Here is a 23,797-nt window from a genome sequence, read left to right as displayed (position 1 = left end):
GGATACACTTAAAGCTTATCTGAGCGGAAGAATCTTTTGTCTTTTGAAAAACTAAGGGATAAGTATGGAGTAGCTATTTCTCCAGTTAAGATCATTCTTAAGAGAAAGATGGGGACGAAACTTGGCCCCATCTGAAGTTAGTGAGATGGAATGAACAATTTGGCTGAGAAATAAATCTAAATTTATATCTAGGATGAAAGTGCAAAGCCTGGTTTGCAGAGATCAAGAGAGAGATGGGAGTCGGATCTAGGAGTTGTGATAATGGAAAGATGCTGATCTGATTGGTGTTTGGATAGTATGAGGTCAATTATAAATGCAAGAACTAGATTCATGCAATATAATTTCCTACACCAAGTATATCACACATCACAGAAGTTGCATAAATCAAAATATGAAATATCAGAAATGTGTTTTAGGTGTGGGATAGAAATAGGAACATTCTTACACGCTACATGGTCTTGTGTGAAGGTGAGTCCTTTCTGGTAGGATATCACTGAAATACGAACAAGGATAACAGGGGTGGCCTTCACGGACGACCTGGAGCTTTATCTTTTGGGTCATTTTATTGAAATAAGTAATAAACTAACTAAATTCCAAATTTCATTTGTTAAAATAGCTTTAACTGTGGCAAAAAAATGTGTTGTGATTACTTGCAAGTTCGACTCCCATCTACAGATAACACGATGGAAGAAAGAGATGAATAGTTGTATTCCTATGGAAAAAAAATTACAATCTGAAATATAAATAATGATGTATTTCTAAAAATATGACAACCATATCTGGACTATATAGGGGACCAAATATAAAAAGGTGTTATTATTATAAAGATATAAGTGACGTCCCCAATAAAGATTTTTTTTAAACCCAATTGTAAGCCCTGACTATGTACAGATTTATACTGGGAAGAGGGAGGGAGGGAAAGTGTTGTGTTTTGTTTTGTAAGATAAAAGGAAGTTATAGAGATATATGTTTAGATATTTTGAAAATGGAAAATCTTCATATTTATATTTATTGGAAAAATCTAAATATAATATTCAAAAAAATCCACCATTCAAAAGACAAAATACAGTGCAAAACAAAGTAATTTGGGGAAAAAAAACAGTATTTTAGACTTTATGTAAAGATCACTTTAATCTGGTCATTCCTGTAGAGTACAAAATTGAAATTCAAACCACAGTTACTGGCACTGAGACAGCATTGTGCTAACTGCCACGTTAACCATGCCATTGTTATAATGAACCCCTTTCCCCAAGATTACAGATAAAGCCTTACTCATGTACCCAACACTAATAAAGGTAAATACAGGGATAGGGAGACACTTTTGGAGAGTCACTGGCATCAGCCAGTTCTTCATCCTGAGCACCATTATTTCATTCCAAAGCAACTTTATTGAAATTTGACTGCCTTTCTCACGCTGAGGACCTGATTTATATCTACATCAGTGCCATGGTCAGGCTCTCAGCACACCTTCCTCGCGCTGGCAATCTGACTCACCACCACACAAGTGGCAACAGTAAAAAGAATGTGCACACATTAAGGAGCATTGCTCGTTCAGCGGGGCAAACCTGCACGTGTCCAATGAAGTCTCAGCGCTCCCCCGCGGGATCCATCCACCCAGTTTTATTTATTTGAATGTATTTATTTATTTACTCAAATTTTTTTGCCAGCTGTTTGAGTTTCTGATTGATTGAATTCCATATAATGGGGATTCTCCTGTATTTTTCTAAACTATCTATAGTTTTGTATTTATTATTCATTTTAAATTTCAACTATACCATTATCAATTTTTTTTTCATTAAAAGTAGCTGCTCGGCTGCATCAAGTACGAATTTCAGTGCACATGTACTTTATCCAACATATGTGACAAACTCATTATCATTATAATACAAAGGCCAATCATCAAGACATTATCTTGAGCAAAACATCCCTTACCCTCATAAGCTGCCCAATGCAAGGCTCTTCTGTCCTTCTTATCAAAAGCATTAATATTAGCTCCTTTTGCTAACAGGAGATTCACCATCTTGGGTTATATGAGAAAGAAGAAAAATAATTCAAAGTTAAGTAAAGCAAAAAAGTATTACATTTCAGAATCTATGAATATCAGCGCAAACGTGCTTTCCCAAAAATATGTTTACTAAAGAAAGGTAACACATATCAATTTACAGATTGAAAAATTATGATGAAAAGAATTTCCTTGAACAGGCAAAAATATTCAGGAACCATGTTAAATTAAAAAGTATTAAATGCCACTGAAAATATATCTTGCAAGTTCAGCATGGAAGTTACCAAAAGTTAAAAATTTATTTTGAAATAAAATACACAAGGCAATGGCACTGAAAATAACATTCAAAATATGAAGAAGACAATACATGCAAATAGAATTCAAAGTAATAAATAAATGTTCAATATTTCATTGAGAGAATTTCAGTTGCAAAATAAGTTTGCATTATGTTGCTACTGACATTACAAATGACAACATGGATAAACTATTTGAAAATATAATGTATATTTTGTGTCACATCTCTATATTTGAACACTCACTTTAAAATCGAATTAAAGCAGTCAGTGAAAAGCAAACCTTCGTTCTTTGAAATAAATAATGCAAATCTTTATTCATTCTATGAAAATTTCTGATTACCCTTTGCTGTGTGAGAAAGGAAAAGTTCAGAGGGTTCAAAGAGCAATGAGTCTGGACACATGCTGAACTGGAAGAATCTTTATTAAAATGTAAGGGGATTGCAACAGGGACAACACACAAGTGGTTTGATACATCCTGAGATTATAAAAGGGTCAAAATAAATTGAAATATTTCCTTTCCTACAGAACAGGAAAATGTCTCCTATATACATCACTTCTCAAATAAAATAGTGATAAGAGTTGGTTGTTTTGTTATGTTTCCCAATTTCAAATTGTAAGGATCTTTCAGTCTCTATTACCATTTTCCTGTGGAGGGATTACTGCAAATATGCAATTCCCAATATTTTTGAAATCTCAAGCTGCACTTTGGAGGTGGAAATTAATTATTGGTTATTTCTTAAATGGCAGAAGTTCTTGTTGGAATCTCCTTGGTAAAATCCATTTTTGTACATTTGTCTCAGAAAGTTAGAACCAGATCTATCTAACTGCCCATCCCTAATCAGTGATTCATTTAGGATCAAAAAAGTGCAGACGAGCAATTCCTTGGAGCTTGTACCCAGTCAGGTTTGGATTTGTATTTGTTTTGGGAAATCAATAGCTAATTGATGATTTTTTTTTTAACCCGTCTAATTTTCTTTTTCCAAGTAAAAAAAACAATTCACTACCATCATTTTGTCTTACCCTCTTACTGCCTGAACTTGGTACTGAAAATTCATGTCTGGGGCTAACAAATACCAAAATCTAGATTTCTTTTTTTTAAATTAATTTATTTTTTTTTAATTTCTCGGCACCACACCCAGAGCAGCTGTGTCATGGAGTCAGGTGTGTGCGGCGACGCGGGGGCCAGCCAACTGGTTCCCCTTCAAACACAACCCTAACTCTGTGTCTTTTACTCAAATCTAGATTTCTTAATATTTAAATGCAAGTTCATTCATGAAGACATAATTCACAAAGACAAGAAAGGAGGCAGCAAAGACTGCACTGTCCCATGTGATGATAATAGGCTATTTGCAACACTGGGGTGCAAAGTTCTATTGAGAGCTTGGGGTTGTAAATGAAACAGAATATTGCTCCATCGTCAGTGTCTAACTCCTTCTTAGCAGAAACAGAATATGGCTAGACCCAAAACACTGCCAATCTTGTATATACTATATGTAGCTCAAGACATTGGACACTTTGCTAGCTTCCTATTGACTTCAATTTTTCTTTGGAGTGGGAGGGGGGGTGTAGTTCTTCAATACGATTTAATTGTTATCAGAAGCTATCAATACCCTGTCCACCCTTCAAGAAAAGAAAAATGAAATTCCAATATATTAGCCGGATATGGTCCAACTTATGCACCAAAGACCAGGGAACATTGTTTTGTGTTGTACTTAGGCAATCAGATGACAATAAACTTGACTTACCAAGCAAAGTCACCTATCCAAACAAAGAGAATTATGGAAAAGAAATACATCTGCTATTCCTTCACTTAATTCTTACAAATGAAGAAAATATGGTGTTACGTAAATGCGCAGGACCCTTCTTGAATCCCATTATTCAAGTTCATTGTCATATGTACCAAGCAGCAGAGATAATTTTCATTCTAACTGAATGTGTCATGCATAGTACAAATAATATAGTATAGGAGTGCAGAGTTACAGAGAGAGATCAGACATTTTCCACATTCCTTTATCTATATAATGAATCTATCCATTTCCATTTTCCAATCACCCCCCCACACAATGATCCCTTGTGCCCTTGACATTTTCCACATTCCTTTATCTATATAATGAATCTATCGATTTCCATTTTCCAAACCCACCCACCCCCCACAATGATCCCTTGTGCCCTTGACATTTTGATGAAGGGCTTAGGCCCGAAACATTGGTTACCCTTTGATCCCTGTAGATGTTACATAACCTGAGTTTCTCCAGCACTTTTGTATATTGCTCTACAATCAGTGTCTGTAGACTTTCCCATTTCACTCCATTCCTGACAATTTTGTCCTTTTTTCCCCTGCTTTGAAAAGGATACATTATTTACCAAATGACCTTATTTCCTTGGGATCTTTCCTCAAAGATCTATGATTTTAAAAATTCCTTCATACCAACAGTTTCAGCTGTTTACTGGATTCCCCTTTGAAGAAAGCTTTAGTATTCCTTTATTTTTGTCTTTTATTACGAACTCAGATTTCTTTAAGACAGATCTTTCACTCCACTGGACTGTCACTGTGTTTTTCTGTCAGACTTTACCATTAGCTGCAGGCAGTCTCTACTGGCAATCTAATTTTCTTAAAAGTAAAGCCTTTGCCTCTCGGGATTATATTCTATGTTCCCTCAACCTAAAGCAGTGGATAAGTGCTGATTCTTGTTTGTTTCAGGTCCTCTGAAATACATTGGAACGTTTTATAATATGGAGTAAGGTATTCCATTTACTTTCAAATTTAACAATTATTAATCATGTATTGTTTGGCTTGGCTTCGCAGACGAAGATTTATGGAGGGGTAATGTCCACGTCTGCTGCAGGCTCGTTGGTGACTGACAAGTCCGATGCGGGACAGGCAGGCACGGTTGCAACGGTTACAAGGGAAAATTGGTGGGTTGGGGTTGGGTGTTGGGTTTTTCCTCCTTTGTCTTTTGTCAGTGAGGTGGGCTCTGCGGTCTTCTTCAAAGGAGGTTGCAGCCCGCTGAACTGTGAGGCGCCAAGATGCATGGTTGGAGGCGATATCAGCCCACTGGCGGTGGTCAATGTGGCAGGCACCAAGAGATTTCTTTAAGTAGTCCTTGTACCTCTTCTTTGGTGCACCTCGGTCTCGGTGGCCAGTGGAGAGCTCGCCATAGAACACGATCTTGGGAAGGCGATGGTCCTCCATTCTGGAGACGTGACCCACCCAGCGCAGTTGGGTCTTCAGCAGCATGGATTCGATGCTTGCGGACTGCCAGCTCGAGCACTTCGATGTTGGTGATGAAGTCATTCCAATGAATGTTGAGGATGGAGCGGAGACAGCGCTGATGGAAGCGTTCTAGGAGCCGTAGGTGATGCCGGTAGAGGACCCATGATTTGGAGCCGAACAGGAGCGTGGGTATGACAATGGCTCTGTACACGCTGATCTTTGTGTGTTTCTTCAGGTGGTTGTTTTTCCAGACTCTTTTGTGTAGTCTTCCAAAGGCACTATTTGCCTTGGCGAGTCTGTTGTCTATCTCTTTGTCAATCCTTGCATCAGATGAAATGGTGCAGCCGAGGTAGGTAAACTGGTTGACCGTTTTGAGTTCTGTGTGCCCGATGGAGATGTGGGGGGGCTGGTGGTCATGGTGGGGAGCTGGCTGATGGAGGACCTCAGTTTTCTTCAGGCTGATTTCCAGGCCAAACATTTTGGCAGTTTCCGCAAAACAGGAAGTCATGCACTGGAGAGCTGGCTCTGAATGGGCAACTAAAGCGGCATCGTCTGCAAAGAGTAGTTCACGGACAAGTTGCTCTTGTGTCTTGGTGTGAGCTTGCAGGCGTCTCAGATTGAAGAGACTGCCATCCGTGCGGTACCGGATGTAAACACAGTCTTCATTGTTGAGGTCTTTCATGGCTTGTTTCAGCATCATGCTGAAGAAGATAGTAAATCATGTATTAATGTGATAGATAAACATTTGAGTTCAACACATCCTGGAATTTCATTTTGGAAGCATTGACATTATGAGAAAGCATTATGCTGTGAAAATATTAATCTGATTTTAGTGGACCCCAATCTTGAAGAATTATGCCATTCTGCAAATGCAGCTTTATCAAATGGCAATACCTAGAAAGTCATGTTATAAATCATAACAAACAGTCCATTGTCCAACATAAAACAAAAACATTCATTCTTTTAAAAGAAAACCAGTTTTCTTAGAATACCTTTGAAAATCATGATTAAAATTGTAACATATGAACATGAACAATGATACCACACTCCTACTAATTCTTTTATTGTTAATATTAAATTCTTATTGACTTGCTGGACAGATTAAAAATCAGAATCATCTTTTTGGATCAGATTAGAGCAAGATAAAATAGGGGAGAAGGTACCAGACCATATACTTTATAAGTGGGATGAAAAGCTGGTGCAACATAGGAATTCACCAGTACTGCACCATCTGCTCAACATTTGGAAGAAGATTCATGTAGAAAGGAAAAAAACAAATTACCAACTACCAAAATTATTGTTGACACAAAAATCAACTAATCCCTTTCACAATAGATAACCTTTCCTTTAGAGCACACATGTCAAACTCTGGCCCGCGGGCCAAATTTGGCCTGCAAGATCATTTCAAAAATGTATTAGAGGTGGCCCGCTGGCTGCCGCGCCAGTATAGCGCATGCACAGCTAATACTATAAATCCCAGAATGCATTGGCGTCAGCCCGCTAATCGCCCCCACCTCCTCTGTTTACGTTGCAGGGTCTCACTGTGGACTCTGGTTTTGGGGCCTGGCCGGTGTCAGGGGAAGCCAAGGCCAAGGCCGCTTCCCAGCGCCTGGAGGCCTCGGGCCTGACCTCGCCAGGACCGTTGCTCACTCCCCCTCCCTGCCGCAGGCTGACCCGCAACTCACGGTGACGGGGCCGCTGATCCGCCGAGATGCCGCCCTGCAGCGAGAGCCGATGCCCCCGCACTGTCGTTGTCCAACCCGATCGCCCGCAAACCCCGCCCTCCCGCACACAGGCCTGAGTAAGTATTATGAACTTTAATCTCAGGATAAAACGATCTTCCAATAGTTTCATGTCACAGTGATAAATATATTCATGGTTAAAAATGGTCCTGCACCTGGATACAAGCTCATTAGGCATAAAACTTGAAAAGTGTGTAAATCAAAGGATATCTGTACCAATGGAAAAAGGGCATGGCAAATAACCCTGTTAGAGTTCATGCCCACAATCAGTCACCCATTTGATTGTTTCAGGAATCATGTTATTCTCCCACATTCTCAATAGCCTTCAGATTTTACTATTCGACAGCACACTAGCAACATTTGACAAATCCTCTATAGAGAAATATTATTTATTGAGTATTTTATTTCTCATTTGTTAATGCTTCTGGAAAGAGTTTATCCAAAACTATTATCAAACATTTATTTTAATAAGAAAAAGTTTAACATTACATATGTTGAAAGAAGAGAAAACATGCAGATGTTGTTGAAAATTTTCAATAAAAATTTAGTTCGGCCCTCGACTTAGTCCAAGTTTTTAATTTTGGCCCTCCATGAATTTGAGTTTGATACCCCTGCTTTAGAGAATGGGAGAGAAAAGGGATCAAAAGAATAGAAAATTGTTTTTTGGGAAATAATTTATTATCTTTTGAACAAATGAAGTACAAATATGGTATAACTCACGGTACAATGTTTGCAAACCACCAACTGAAAACCTACTTGAAGCACAAATTGAGAAGCAGGCTGAGGTTACCAGAAGGAAGCAGCTTTGAATATGTGAGTACAGACACAATGATAATTAAAAGATTTATAACAAACATGTACATCAAGCTGCAAGAAAAAGAGAACGATGAAATAAGCTGTAAACCCAAATAAAAGTGGGAACAAGATCTAAACATAAAGATAAAAAATGAAAAATTGGAAAAGCTATGCTCCAGAACTATGAGAAATACAATAAACACGAGGTTACGCATGATACAATATAATTGGTTACACAGGCTATATACCATGCCCCAAAAGTTAAATAAATGGGACCCAACAGTATCAGACAGATGTTTTCGCTGTAAGAAGGAAACGGGAACAACAGTACATGCAATTTGGGCATGTGAGAAAGTGGAAAAGTTTTGGGAAGATCTAAATCAGGTATTAAATAAAATCACAAAAAGCAACATACCAAGTACAGCAATGGTACATAGCAATGAATAAATGTATTCCATTGGAAAAAATAACATATAATTTAAGAAATAACATCACAGTATTCGAACAAATTTGGGAACCGTACATGGAACACAACAGAGAGGGCCTACCGCGGACTTCCACCCCCTAAAATGACAGAATGAGAAGATGAAATGAACTGACCCAGTGTGTAAAAGTAGATGACACAATTTTCTTGTTTATTTTCATTGTGTGATGACATTGTTTAATGGGTTTAATATATTGTACATGTTGAACGTTTAGTGGGTAGGGAGGGGGGTGGGAAGGAGGGAGGGGGGAAAAAGGGGAGAAAATGACAAGAGGGAAATGTTTGTGTGTATTTTGGTTAATATGGTTCATAGTGTGAAAAATTTTTTTTTTAATTTTTAAAATCAGAATCATCTTTGATGTACCAAATGTATGCAAATTAACATCAAAGTGAAAATTCTTCCAAGCTGAAAGGGTGGATTACATCTTTGCATCCAGACTTCATCGTATTACAAGATTTTAAAATTGGTAAAGGTGCATTCTAATTGAAAAGATGACATATCTACATAAAATTAGCAAAATCTACAGGACAATCATAGATGTGGAAAGTCATTTTGAACTCATTCGCATTGGACAGGACAGGTACACAGTGAAGACAGTTGGAAAGAAAACGATTAATTTAAAAAGACAAACACTCCAACATTTTTCATAAATTTTACAAACCTTTAAGGTGTGTATTGCAGGCAGTATTTGAGATACAAAAGCCTCAGAAATAAATGAGAAAACAAGCTTTTACCTCCAGCACGTCCTCATTTTTGTCTCACATATTTAAGATTGGTGAACATACCTCAACATGTCCATTGAGAGCAGCATGATGCAAGGCTGTCCTGCCTCCTCTATCAGACACATTGACACTACTCAGCAACGGAATGATTGCTTCTGCACACTTAATTGCTTTTTTGGCAGCAGCCACGTGCAAAGGGGTCTGCCAATTTTTGTCACGAGCATTGACGTCAGCAGAGTGCTTGATCAAAACGCGAACAGCTTCCTGAAAAAAAATTAGAATTTCCAAGATAGAATGGAAATTAAAATATGAAACATAGTATCTGAACAAATCCAACTTTTTAACCTATCAGAGAGATATAGCAAGGAAACAGATCCGTGCCAACCATTAACCAACCTATAGTACAGCTCCGATTATCCAAACTTAAATTCTCCGAAATCCTCATTTATCTACATTTTTTTAAAAACTTTGGATAAATGAGGATATCCAAAAGAAATCAGAAATCCTCATTTATCTGAAATTTTTTAGGAGCTGACTGACCTCGTGCTGCTGGCAGCAGTGGGGACCTTGGTGACGGTGGCCAGCATTTTTCTGATGAGAATTAAACATTATTTTCATGCTTAAAAAGCCTTCCCTTGTTGTTTGCTGTTGTTTAAATACTGTCACAAGTGATTTGCTGTTGCTACTGGGCTGTTTTTTAAAAATGACCAGATCACCAAAAAACCATTTATCCGACATAGGCCAGGTCTTGACCATTTTGGTTAATTTTGTACTATATTAACACAAATCTCATATTTAATCCTTCCCTGTTCCCAATTTCTTTCCATTCTAATCCATTGATCTGTGAAATTTACAGTTGCAAGAATTATTGAGAATTATCATTGATTTTTTATTTTAAAAAGCTAACTTCCTAGCTTCCAGTCAAAACTTTGTTCAAGAAAAAAGCAATCAGAATTTTATTTGCTATTCTGCTCACAACACAAACACTGCCTCATCTACAATTGCTTATGCCATCCATTCACAGGACTTCATTATTTCGACAGTATCTATTTCCACTGTGACGCCCCAAGTACAATAAAATTCAAAATCTTGTTGCCCATGATTAGCAGTTCCAAAAGGAACCACCAGCATTAACACCTCAACTTGTACGCAGGTGATGAGAGTACAGAATTTGTTGTTGCATTTGGAGTCTCTGCAAGACTTCCTGTGGTGTCCAACAGCAGGGACGAGATGCTGCAATTCCCTGTGGTTATGCCAAGTCAGACCAGCCATAACATTTCATTCAAAAATCTGGAGATGAAAAGGAAAAGGTTACCTTTTTTAAAAAAAATTGTTGCTTTATTTGAATATTTTTAACTGATTAAAAAGGCATCTGTGAGTTTTAAGTAATGTAAATGACACCTTAAAAAACTGGAAGTCCAGAACAATTCTGATCCTATCCTAGTAATATCCAATGTATTTTTCTGAACGTCACACTATCATAGTTCCATACAACAGCTCCAGTACACTCCATTCAAAGTTAAATATTCTAAAAGAAAACATATCAGTGTTTACGTGAGGTCCCAGGAGGGATCAGTCCCTGTGGAAACCAGAGAGGGGAGGGGAAGACATGTCTGGTGGTGGGATAATGTTGTAGGTGATGTAAATTGTGGAGGATTTGCATCTGGTGCTCCTGTTGTGGCCTCCTCTACATCTGAGAGATTAGACACAGACTGGGAGATCAGGTCATTGACCACCCTTCGCTTTGTCCACTGCAATAAAAGGGATCTCACCGTGGAAAACCATTTTAATTCCACACACCATTCCCACACTGACATGCCTATCCACGGCCGAATCCACAGACAAACGGAGGCTACCCACAAATTTGAGGAATACCTTGCATTCCGTCTTGGCACTCTCCAATCAATCGATGTCTCCAGTTTCTTTTAAACTCCTCCCCCAAGTTTCTCTTTCCCTATCCCTGTCTCCTTTCCTCCAGCTCCCCACCCCCTTCCCTTCCCATTCAGAGAGCTACCCTCTCTCTTTATCATTTCTCAGCTCTTTTCTCTTCTATTCTCCCATCCATATCCGCCATTGACCTCAATCATATTACTCTGTGCTCCTCCCCATGCCCCTTCCTCTGCTTTGGCCATCCTCCTAATTTAGGCACCGATATTTTTCGTACCTCAACGAAAACCTCAGGTGTGAAATATTGGTTATCCTTTACTTTCTGTAGATGCTGTGTGTTCCGCTGAGTTTCTGCAGTATTGAACTGCACTGTCATCTAAATGGTAAATAGTGATGCGTTGATGACATTCCTGCGTGCATGCAGGAATGTGAAGGAAACAAAAGATATTCTTCCAAATAACAACACTGATTTTAAAAAAAGTATAAACTTTGTGAATTTAGTAAATTGAATACAATCTTGATCAATATGATATGATTTTGTATTAAACATAATTAAGCATTATTTTCAGCACAGTATATGAGCACTTCAGATCATGATGTTGTGCCAACCTATATAAACCTACTCCAGTCAGTATCAGAAAATCATAGTGGGAAATAATACACACATGAATAAGAGTGTGGGAAAATACACACACAATTTATAAAGGACTGTGGGAAAATCAAAGCAGGAATAAAACAAGACAAAAATAAAAGAGCACACAATTTAATTAAACAACTGAATTAAAGTCGACTTCAAAAGTTCCGTTTTAGCTCACGGCAAGAATGCACCCAACTAATTCAGTCCTCTTTATTGTTTGGTTTTTTTTCAATGATTTTATCTGCTCCAATAGCCTCCTGCTGTTGGGTGTGGGGGGTGGTTGTGCGTGTGTTGGGGGGAGTTTCCTGTGCTTTTCTCAGTGGCGTATCTCGGGAAAATAGCGTCTATGGCAAGCACTGAAATTGTCCCCCCCCCCCAATTAAAACTTACGGGGGTAATGGAAATAGCGCGCACACACACAGTTTATACGAGACCGAGAGACAGAGAGCAGGCAAGAAACTAGCCGCCTTTTCCGTTCAAGTCCTAGTGTGCCTTGGCATAAGGTAAGGGCTGTATACACGGAGCATTTTTGGAGGGGTTTCTCTACCATATGAAATTCCAGGAGGGAAGGTCCACTCTCACTTGAGGCATCACTAAAGATATCATCGCTGGTGGATAGGCACCCTTTGCTCTGCGCTACCAGGTAGGTAATTCTTGGTCCAGTGCAAACGGCCCTACCAGTATTTCAAAACAGTTCGGTCACCTGCCAGTTTGCCAATGTGAAAGGAGCAATAGATTGAGTACATTGGTCAAAGATTGCAGATTAAAACACAAAACTGCTAGAGAAATTCAGCAAGTCATGCAGCATTGCTAACATAGCAAAGATATGTAATCAGCATTTCGGTGCTGAGCCCTTCATCAAGGTATCTGCGAAAAGAAAGCAGGCACCTGAATAAAACGGTGGTGGGAGAGGCAGGGGGAGGAGCACAGGCCCATGGGAAAGAGTGTGGGTGAGAGGGCAGACAGTCTCCTTTCCTCTTTCCCTCTCCATTCAGAGAACTAACTCCTCCCTCCATCACTTCTGTCCTCCCACCCACATCGACCAACAACCTCTTGCCTAGAGGTCTGTGTTCCTTCCCCACCATTTTATTTAGGCCCCTGCCTGTTTTTTGCTCATACCTTGACAAAGGGCTCAGGCCTGAAACTTTGGTTACATATCTGTTTCATAAGGAATGCTGTGTGGCTTGCTGAGTTTCTCCACCACTTTTGTTTATTGAACTGCAATCAGCACATTTGCTGACTTTCTTGTTTAACTCAAAGATCACAGAGGCAGGTAAAATTACAACATGTAAAAAGACTTGACAGCTCTGTAGCAAAAGGTCTCAAGGAATGTGAACAATACATAGGAAAATGGAATTCACGTAGATGGGTATCTTGGTTGGCATGGATGAGTTGGTTTGAAAAACACTGTCATCAGATGCTTTCCAATGGCAACGTACAGGGATTAATAATGCCTTTGGAAGAAACCAGTTTTAAATAAATTAAATTTAAATCCATTCCATCAGTGGTTACTAATGGTGGATATCCAGGCTAGAAAGGGATTCCAATAAATTCTAAGGAATTTCAAAAATTAGCAGCTTTCAAAGCTTTTCATCTAAATCTACTGCCTCCTCAGATGTCAGTAATTGAACAAACTTTTGACAAGATTACAAATTGCATAAAACTCATTGTGCTAAGATCAGTGAGACTCAGACCAAAGCTGAAGTTTCAATTTTGTTTCAGGCATTACTAAGCTTTGCAATTTTCACCATGCCATTCTATTTGTACAGTACCACTGAGAATGATTTTATTTTAACATTTAAAATTTGCTATATGAGAACCAAAAAAAATTCAGTGAAGCAAGTGAAATGCAAACTTCATTCAACATTATTTTTCCCTAAATCCCTTGCAGAACATGCAAAATCATTTAAAGCATTTGTTGGTCCTATTCCCAGATCCTCATTTCCATTTTTGTTTTGCATTATCCCATTCATTTAAAAAAAGTTACACAATAAAATGGAAATTTGAGTCAATTTTTTAAAAAAAATCACTCATTACAATGAAATACATTTTTATCTGCAAGAGAAAATGCCCCATTTTTCTGTCAAGAGCACAGCAAAGAATGAACATACATTCAACAACAAAATCATTTTTTTGCTACTAAATAAAACAACCAATGTTCCATAATTTAGTCATTTGCATTTGATTATTAACGTGGCTCTTACAATTTCTCTTCAAAATTTTCACCAAAGAGCACTCAAAAACATCAAGTTGTAAAACTTACATCTTTACGTGAAGCAATAGCTCGATGCAATGGAGTTAACCACATGTTATCCTTAGCATTAACACGAGCGCCTGTAAAAGAAATCCCAAACAAAATAACTTTACCTCGTGTACAGATAGTAATAGAAGTATTGGTTAAGGTTTTGCCTATGTGCATGAGATTTACGATTGCATCATTTCTTCCCTTTAGAAGGGCAAGGTAGCCACATATTTTAACATTTCTAGACAGGAATAAAATGTTAAAATTGGATGTTTATAAAGCAAGAATTAAGTGTGAAAAGGACTTGTCTATTTCAATTTCTCAAGATGACTAGATGACTAGATTTGAAGATGGTATGACTAAATGAGTGAATGTAAGATACAGATTAGTTCATTATAATTTTATACATCAGTTTTATTTAACTCCTGAGAAGTTAAGGAAATATGGATTTATTTCTTCAGATATGTGTTTTCGATGTGGTGAACAAGTTGGTTCTTTTTTACATTCAGTTTGGTTGCATGAAACAGATAAACCATTTTGGAGTAGAATTATAGAATTTTTGGAAGGTTTATTTAAATTTAAACTTTCATTTGATCCTTTGGTATTTTTATTGGGATATATTAAAAAACGATTTTGGAATTAAAATTTCAGATTGCATTCATAAGATTAGCATTGGCTGTGGCGAGAAAATTTTTATTTTTATCTATTACTTGGAAAAATGAAACTTAAGTATTCAAAGATGGCATATGGAAATGAGATCCTGAATTTCATTGGAAAAGAAAACTTATAATTTACGTAATAACTATTCTTTTTTATTGTTAAGGTGTGGAGCCCATATATGAAATATATGGGTTTAAATAGGTAGTAGAGTTTTTTTTCCCCCACTGTTGGGGCAGCACCAAACATGGTGACTGGTTGATTGTTATATGTGTTTAACTCCTCCTTTCCTTCAGGGTAGTTAGTGGGGGGGGGGGGGGGAGGGAGGGGGAACTATAGGGGAGAAAATATTATGTGTATCTGTATTTTATATTTGATTGTATGCCCTATTTTGAACAATAAATAAAACTTACAAAAAAAAGATTATGTGCAAGTGCAAATAGTTTTGTTGAACTTTTGCTGAACAGATGGAAACTTTTCCAACTTCCAAATCCGAAAAAAATGCAAACAAAAACGGTCTTAAAATAAAAATGGTACAACACTTCACCTTCTCCACTACCCCCAACCCTGACTTAAATTACAATTGCGGTCAAGTACCATTCTTGTTTTATACTTCTACCACTCCCCAATTAACTCTCTGATATTTCTCCTCCATTCTCGCTCCCTAACTGTCAACTCCAACCCCCAGCGAAACCAACCTTAATTCCAAAGCTTTCAGGACCCTTAACTCCAAACCAAGACTTTCCTACAAAATTTCACGGTCCTGAGTTCCAATTCCCTCATATCCCCATTGCTCCAACGCTCCCAATACGCTGACATCCCAGGACCCAGTCATCAGCTACGTGCCTTTCTTCCACTGATGTCAGGGTCCAATCCTAGTTATTTCTCTCCTCTGGCCTTAATCCCGAGCAGCACATTTTTACTTTAGAAACATGCAATGACATTTCAAAAGAACCAGAGTTTGATCGTCAGGCATTATTATCAAAATAGGGATCAGTCATTCTGCACAACCATTCAATACCCAAGAATTTCTAAGGCAACTCACATTTGTTAATGGTCAATAATGTCCTAAAGATATATTCAACTGTTGCAGCCAAATAAACATCATAAAACTTTAGTCATTTGTAAAAATATGAGGAATTAAAAGTGCTGATTTGCAATTTCGACATATAATCAGATATCTTTTTTTTTGCTGTTGGTTAACGAGGCAGAAGCGAGGATTCAATTTTGAAATATCTACTCAAGGTAGATTAATCCAATTAAATGTCATACTTGGAAGTCCATCCCATTGACAACACCAAACTCCCGAATGTACATTCAAATGTGCAACTTTAATGGATTCAAGTGTAAGCCTTCATCTGAAGCCTTACAATTGAACCTTTTTCTCTCATGCTTAGTGTTTAATTTTTCAAGAGGAGCATTGGTGTCAATGCCAACGTTCATTGCCCATTTTTAAGTTCATGGACTCAGAGCCTGAAACATTATAAAGCTACTCAATTGAAAGGACGACCCCGGCGGCATCATCTTGACCACAGCTGTAACATGTGGAGCCAGTTCACCTATTGTCAATGATGTGGACCATCACATTACATTTATTTCTGTAATGTATAAGTTACTTCAAAGGAAAGCTCCCAAAATAGGGGTGGATAAATTGAGATTGAGATGGGAAGTATATTTAAATCGATAAATAAATGAGAAAGATCCGATGGAATTATGTAAGAATAACATGACAAAAATTATAGATGTAAGATACAGGCAAGTTCAATGTAATTTTTTGCATCAATTATATTTGATTCCACAAAAATTAAATTGATTAAATTTATGGTTTAGATGCGGCTTAAGGTTGGAACTTTTCTGTATTCTACTTGGCAATGTCCTAAGTTCAGATATTTTTGATTGGAAGTAGGTAATTTTTTTTGGAACGGATTACAGGGGTCAAGTTCCCACAGGATCTGATGTTATTTTTACTGAGTAATATTAAGGTTATAGGATCTAAATTAAAATTAACTATGCATCAAACTAAATTTGTGCAAATTGCTTTAACAGTTTCTAGAAAATGCAGAGCAATATATATCATGGAAGACAGATACAGATTTAGGGATGGAAAATGGCACACAGAACTTCATAGTTGCATTGCATGAGAGAAGATTAGGTATAGTTTACAAAATAAATATCACTTGTTAAGGAAAATATGGCCCCCATATTTACAAAATGTGGGCTTGTATGTTTGATAAACTCTTGATAACCTCACCTCTTGGTAACCTCCAATATTAGAATTTATGTTATAAATGCTTTATTCCCTTGGCATTCTCTGATCCTTCTATCTTTTTTTAAGGGTTTTAGGGGGTAGAGAGGGAGCAGGGGGTTTTCTTTTATATATACCTCATGTATAATTTTTGAATATTTTTTAAATTTAATATAATGTTTGATGTTATGGTTTAAAATTTATAAAATATTTTTTAAAAACACAAAACTTCAAAATCTGATTTGATTTTGGACACACAGGACTTGGATCAAATTTCTGTTCTGAAAAGATGCACAAATGAAAATTCTTCAGATACTGAATTTAAGCATTATTTTGGACCTGACATATCATGCAAACTACACAACTAACAATTAAAAGTTTCCATAATTTTGTTTTAAATTTACATTATTCAAAAGGTGCTTCTCATTGAAAAATTCTTGCAAATACAAAATCCTTCAGAAATATTTTCTCAGTTCGACAGAGATGTTTCCTTGTATTACTCAATGAAGATTATTAATATGAAGATAGACCAATAGCATTTTCCCACCACCCCCCACCCCAAACAAAATCTTAGGTTTTCTCCAGTAGCAAGAGGAACCAGAGAAAATGAAAAAAGTGAATGTATCAAATGCAGATATAACCAATGAGCCACTGAATTTCTAATAAGCATCTTTTTTCAATCAACACAAAGCTCCAGATTCTAATTACTGTCGAAAAACCAACTAAAACCTCTTTAGAATAAAACAGAACAAAGTAAACAAAATTACCTGATAGGATGAGGAGCTCAATAATTTCAGCATTACCGTGATAGGCAGCTGCATGCAGTGGTGTCCGTTTCTCAGAATCCTTTTGGAAAAAAATAATTAATCTCAGCAATAATATATAACACACTCTTCTAAACATTATTAAGTTAAAGTTGAACTCAAGGCAATAAAATATATTTTTTAAAATTAATGAATAATGCTGGAAACACTGGAATTAGTCAACATCCATAAAAAGAGAAACATTGACATTTAAGGCCAGTTCTGATTCTCTTTCTACAGTTCATCAAGGGGGAGAATGGATCAGCTGATGAAAGAATGTCAGAGCGGACTCAAAAGGCCAAATATCTCCTAAATCTTCTGGTCCTCAAGATCTTGAGAAACAACTGGTGTTTGGTCATGAACATTAATATAAATTATAGATTAATATATAAACTTTTTATTCTTCCCATAAATCTATCAACTACTCCCAGATTCACTTAACCCATCAACAAACAGATATTTGGGATATGGCAGGAAACCAGACCCCCTGGAGGAACCCCATGCAAACACATGGAGAACACAAAAAGACAGGGATTAAATTATACAGCAGTAGTTTTACTTCCTGCATCACTGTGCCACCCAAAAATTATTCATTTCACAAACTGGTGAACAATCTTCCACAGGAGCTTTATCGAGTGCATCCTGGCTCTATCACGGTGTGGAACAGTTGCTGCAGAGAAAAGGATCGTGGGTCAATCCACAGGTCTACAGGGCCTGAAGAGTAGCAGACTGGAAGACTAGCACCCCCACAACCATCTACATGATCTTCCCAGACTGATGTCTGAAGAGGGCTTACAAAATCATCGAGGACCCCTTCCACCCCCGCACACAGCAACTTTCAGAGCCAGCACCACCAGACTGAGGAACAGCTTCTTCCCATGGACAGTGAGAGTGCTGAATGACCAAATGAACCACTCTCACTTTCATGAAACAATATTTTACATATATAATATCTACTTATATATCTTTGTCTGTATCTGGATTATAGCTCATTGTGTCTCTGTGTTTTGCACTGAAGACCAGAGAACACGGTTTCGTTGGGTTGTACTTGTGCAATCAGATGACAATAACCTTAACATTTCTTCGTTTTTCTAATGCAAAATCCTGAAACTATGTTTAAAAGCTCCAGGGAACAAGAAGTGTGGGAATATGCAGCATGAATGTTCACCCTAATTGGACCAAACTTGTATTCATCCTTTTTCTTGAGAACAAACAGGCTGGTCAAACTGGAAGTTCCTTGTGTGAAAGCCAGTCGTTCTCATGCACAAGCAACAAAGAAGCTGATTCTTTTTTGGTGGAAATGGGTTGGGGATGTTTTATCTCAGATCTCACAAGAACTCACTGACCTCTTTTCAATACAAAAAGAACTTCCAGTTTTTCCAGCCTTCTTTCATACATAAGAAATATGTCAATAAATGATTAACCTTCATTCCAGGTGCAATAACCAGTATTTCTAATTTAAAACAAAAAAAAACAATCTTTCATCAATTGCCCAATGAATTCTCAGTGAATAAGAAATATTTCTGCATTTATATTGTACTTCATTACACTCAGTTGACATCTTAAAGTTAATAAATTACTTATCCAAATAAAACACAAGGGCAAAAATTATGTTGGCACAGCAAGCCCAACAAGCAGCTCATATGATAAATTCCATTTAGCACTTCCTTAGCACCAAACTAATAGTAAGTGTATAAATCATGGGGCTGAGGAGAGAACCCAAAACCTTCTGGCTCAAAACAGAAAGGTCTTAACCAAGTCAAATTAACACAACTTCAGCTGCAGAGACCATGAGGGACCCAAGATGTTTTTCAATTCAGCCTTTCTTGTAATCAGGGATCATATCTAAATTGTTATTCAATGACCTTTGCTGGAACAATGTGAATACTAGGTGGCAACAGGATTGTTTGACTGTTATGTCTCATGTACCAAAAAAGGCTCCAATGCGGAGCTCAACAATCAAGTGGTCAAACAACGCATCAGGTAAAAGAAAAAAAGGGTAACAATAGGGTTTATAAATTAAACAAAATATATTTACTTCAAATTGTTTGAACAAACAAAATCAATTTCCAGGGATAAAAAAAAGAACTGTACTGCCCTAAAAAATATCTCCATTGATTACGTGCAAATGAACTGTACGCACAGGAGTTTGCACAAAATAATCAATCGTTCATTAGGATCATTTGTTGTTATTGATTTTAACAAACTCACAAAATTTAGAGCGAAATCTGACCAACGATATTTTCTCAAGTATATGGCCAAATAATCTTGGCCAAATACATTCATCACGATGCCCTTTATCCACTACAGTTCAACATTTAACACCATCATCCTCTTAAAACTGAAGACCTGCGACTCAGCACCCCATCGTATAATTGGATCATGGATTATCAGACCTCAATCAGTGAGAATTGGTAAGAACGGTTCCTCTAGAATTTCCATCAGAACCAGAGCACCACAGGGCTGCATTCTTAGACCCCTGCTCTAATGGCTTTACACCTATAACTGTGTGGCTTGGTACGACAACACCACCATCCACAAATTTGCTGACAATACCTTCGTAGTGGGTTATATAAAAAAGGGGGGAGAGTGAAAACTTGGCTGAATGGTGCACCAACAATTTTGCACTCAATGTCACCAAAACCAAGCAGCTGATTGTTGACTTCAGGAAGGGAAAATGAAAGGTGTACGATCCAGTGATCAATGGGGAAATCAGAGGGGCAGAGGGTAAGCAAATTTAAGTTCTCAGAGGATCTTTCATGGACTCAACACACTAATGGCATCATGAAGAAAGCACATCATCACCTCTACTCACTCAGGAATTTGTGGAGATTTGGTATGACACCAGACACCCTGGCAAATTTCTACAGATAAGTGGTAGAAAGTGTGTCAACCGGATATATCATGGTCCCGTATAGGGACACTAATACCCCCCCCAAGTGTAAATCCCTCCAAAAGGTAGTGAATACAGCTCAGGTCATCACAGGCAAAACCCTCCCCACCATCAAGAACATCTACAGGGAACGCTGGCATCAGAGAGAAGCAGCAATCATCAAGAATCCACATCAACCACAAGATCCACACCATCAGGTTCAGGAACAGATGCTATCCCTCCACCATCAAACCCAACAACAAACTCAATAAGGAACCATTTAAGGACTATTACTTGTATACTTTATTGATTTTTATTTATTTTCTTTGTAGTGCACAATTTGTTTATATTCATTATTATATTGGTTTATATCTGAAGAGCAGATAAGCAGACAGATTTTGGAATGGTGCAGGAAATACAGGGTTGTCGTCTGGAATGCCTTGCCAGGGATGATGGTGGAGGCTTCGGCACAACATCGAGGGCCAAAAGGCCTGTACTGTGCTGTAGTGTTCTATGTTATCTGTTTACAGTCCTTCATTTGTTTACATGTGAACTTTGTGTAGTTTTTTTTTTGCACTTCCAAAATACCAATAAGTGGTAATTCTGCCTTGGCCGCAGGAAAAAGAATCTCAGGATTTTATGTGATGTCATTTATGTACTCTGACAATAAATCTGAAATCTGAATAAATGATGCACATCAGCCAAATTCCATGAATGAGAAACGCTCTGGACTTCTCAGCAGATGCAATGTTGTTCAGTCAATTAAACTTGCCCAACAATCATTAAAAAGAACCAAAATTCAGACGCACAATGAGTTCAGCTGTGTCCATGCCTACTTCTTCACCATGATTCTTCACCTTCTTCTACCCCCCCCCCCCCCCCCAAACTGAAGATCCTTTCTCCCACGTTAAGGCTCTTTCCCCTCCTGGACAGCTCCTCTTGGCTAGCTGCCGAGATATCAACCATCTCAACTTCACCACTCCCCTCACATTCCAATCTCACCCCCTTGGAACACTCTGCCTTCCACTCTCATCACACCTTTCCCAACGTCACTATCATACCTGAAGACATGGGTGGTACTGTTGTAGTCTGGTGCATTGACCTCTTCCTTGTTTAGGCCAGATGGCAGTGCTCAGATACCTCCTCTTATTTATCCTTCAACAGGACCCCACCAAAGAACATCAAGCCACTAACTCACATACCTTCTCTAACTTTATCACTTTTATTCATCTCTCTCCCTCAGCCTCCAACTTCATCGTTTCCCACCCCCACATTGCCTGGTTCTACCTCCTACCAAAAATACACAAACTCAATTATCCAGGTCGACTATTGTTTCTATATGCCCCTGCCCACAGAACTGGTATCATCTTACCTTGACTGCACTTTGTCTCCTCTGTCCAGTGCCTCCCTACCTACATCTGCAGTACTTCACATGATTTCCAATTCCCTGAACTTGACTGCCTCATTTTCACTATGGACATCCAATCACGACACATCCATCCCCTATAATGAAGGTCTCAAATTCCTTAATTTCTTTCCAAACATCAAATTGAAGCAGTCTGCCTCTCCCACCACACTCTTCCGCCTGACTGAATTTGCTCTTACGGTCAACATCTTCCCCTCTGACTCAACCCACTTGCTCCAAATTTAAAGGGTAGCAATGGGTACCCACTCAGGTCCCAGCAATGCCCATCTTTTTGTTGGCTTTGTAGAGTAATCCATGCTGCAAACCAACATAGGCAAAACTCCTCAAATCTTCCTCTGCCAGGCTCCTGTAGAATCTTGATATAATAATAGTCTATAGCCTTGCCCAATACAGTCAAGTCACTTTTATTTATTGATCATACCATGTTCACATGGTAAAGACAGGATAGCGTTTCTCCAGGACCACAAAGCATATTTACATAAATGTGTCAGAATAGAAGTTAAACATGTTAAAATATTAAAATATTAAGAAGTATATAGTAAAAATCCACAATACATTATTCACATATGTTCTGGGAATTAAGGAACCTGATGGCTGAAGGGAAAAAACACTGTTGCCCAATCTGGACGCAAGGGCGTGAGTACTACAGTACCTCCCACCAGATGGCAGAAAGGAAAAAACAGTTTACATGAGGGGTGTGTTAAGTCCTTCACAATGTTTATTGCCTTTCGCCTGCATCAAGTGTGTAGATGTCCTTCATGGTAAGAAGAGAGCCCCCAATGATCTTTTCTTCTAACTTCACTATTCTCTGCAGGGTCTTGCAGTCCAAGGTGATACAGCTTCCAGACCAGGCAGTAATGCAGTTGCATAGGATGCTCTGAATACATCATCTGTAGAATGTTGTGAGGATGAAGGGTGGGAGATGAAGTTTCCTCAGACTTCACAGGAAGTAGAGGCACTGTTGAGCTTTATTGGCTATGAAGCCAGTGTTTAGGGACCAGGTGAGATTCTCCACCAAGTGCACGCCAAGGAACTTAATACTCTTGACAACCTCAACGGTTGAGCTGTTAATGGTCAGCGAAGCAAGGTCATCTCAGGAAGTGCAGTCGCTGTTGCACCTTCTTGACAAGTGAGAAGTTGTTCTGTGTCCTTAACAGGTCACTAGAGAAGTGAACTATCCTCTGCCATTTCCCTCACCTATTATGTGATCCCACCATCAAACACATTTTTTCCTCTTCTCCCCTCCCTGCCTTCTGTTGGTATTGCTCCCTTTGTGACTCCCTCGTCCATCATCCCCTCCCACTAATTGCCCCCTTGGCACCTACCCTGTGACCACAGGAAGTGACACACTTGCACCCACACCTCCTCCCTCATCACTATTCGGGGCCCTAAACAGTCCTTCCAAGTGAAACAACACTTCACTTGTGAATCTGCAGGGATAATCTACTGCATCGGTGCTCTTGTTATGGTCTTCTCTTCACTGGAGAGACTGGATGCAAATTGGGAATAAGAAGAAAGAAGAAGAAGAAAAAAGAAAAAAAAAAAAAATCGCCTCACTAAACACTTTCGCTTTGTCCACATCAATTATGGGGATCACCCAGTGGCCAATGTTACGAGCCCAGAGGACCCCAAAACCCAGCAGCAATAGAAATTCACCAAATCAAATGGTTACTTAAACAAAAGTTGCTTTTTATTATCTTTAAACATGAAAACAGAATCACACTTTAACTTATCACTATTGACTTAACTAACCTAACTTAACCCCCTTCTAA

At 38.3% G+C, this 23,797-nt stretch overlaps 1 protein-coding gene across 4 annotated transcripts in view; it reads right to left on the bottom strand.

The window, feature by feature from the left end:
• Positions 1 to 23,797, bottom strand: part of LOC138761810 (serine/threonine-protein phosphatase 6 regulatory ankyrin repeat subunit B-like) — a 149,077-nt gene that overhangs the window by 87,118 nt on the left and 38,162 nt on the right. For all 4 annotated transcript variants that reach the window (XM_069934576.1, XM_069934574.1, XM_069934577.1 and 1 more), the window contains exons 3-6: positions 17,692 to 17,770; positions 14,044 to 14,114; positions 9,320 to 9,520; positions 1,933 to 2,020 (exon numbers count right to left, since the gene is read on the bottom strand). In XM_069934576.1, coding sequence (XP_069790677.1) covers positions 1,933 to 2,020; positions 9,320 to 9,520; positions 14,044 to 14,114; positions 17,692 to 17,770 — 439 coding nt within the window. The remainder of the gene's footprint in view (positions 1 to 1,932; positions 2,021 to 9,319; positions 9,521 to 14,043; positions 14,115 to 17,691; positions 17,771 to 23,797) is intronic.

The sequence above is a fragment of the Narcine bancroftii genome, chromosome 4, assembly GCF_036971445.1.
Source record: "Narcine bancroftii isolate sNarBan1 chromosome 4, sNarBan1.hap1, whole genome shotgun sequence".
NCBI classification, from domain to species: Eukaryota; Metazoa; Chordata; class Chondrichthyes; order Torpediniformes; family Narcinidae; genus Narcine; species Narcine bancroftii.
The sequence above is the reverse complement of the archived record's forward strand: the minus strand, read 5'-3'. Positions and strand labels throughout refer to the sequence as shown.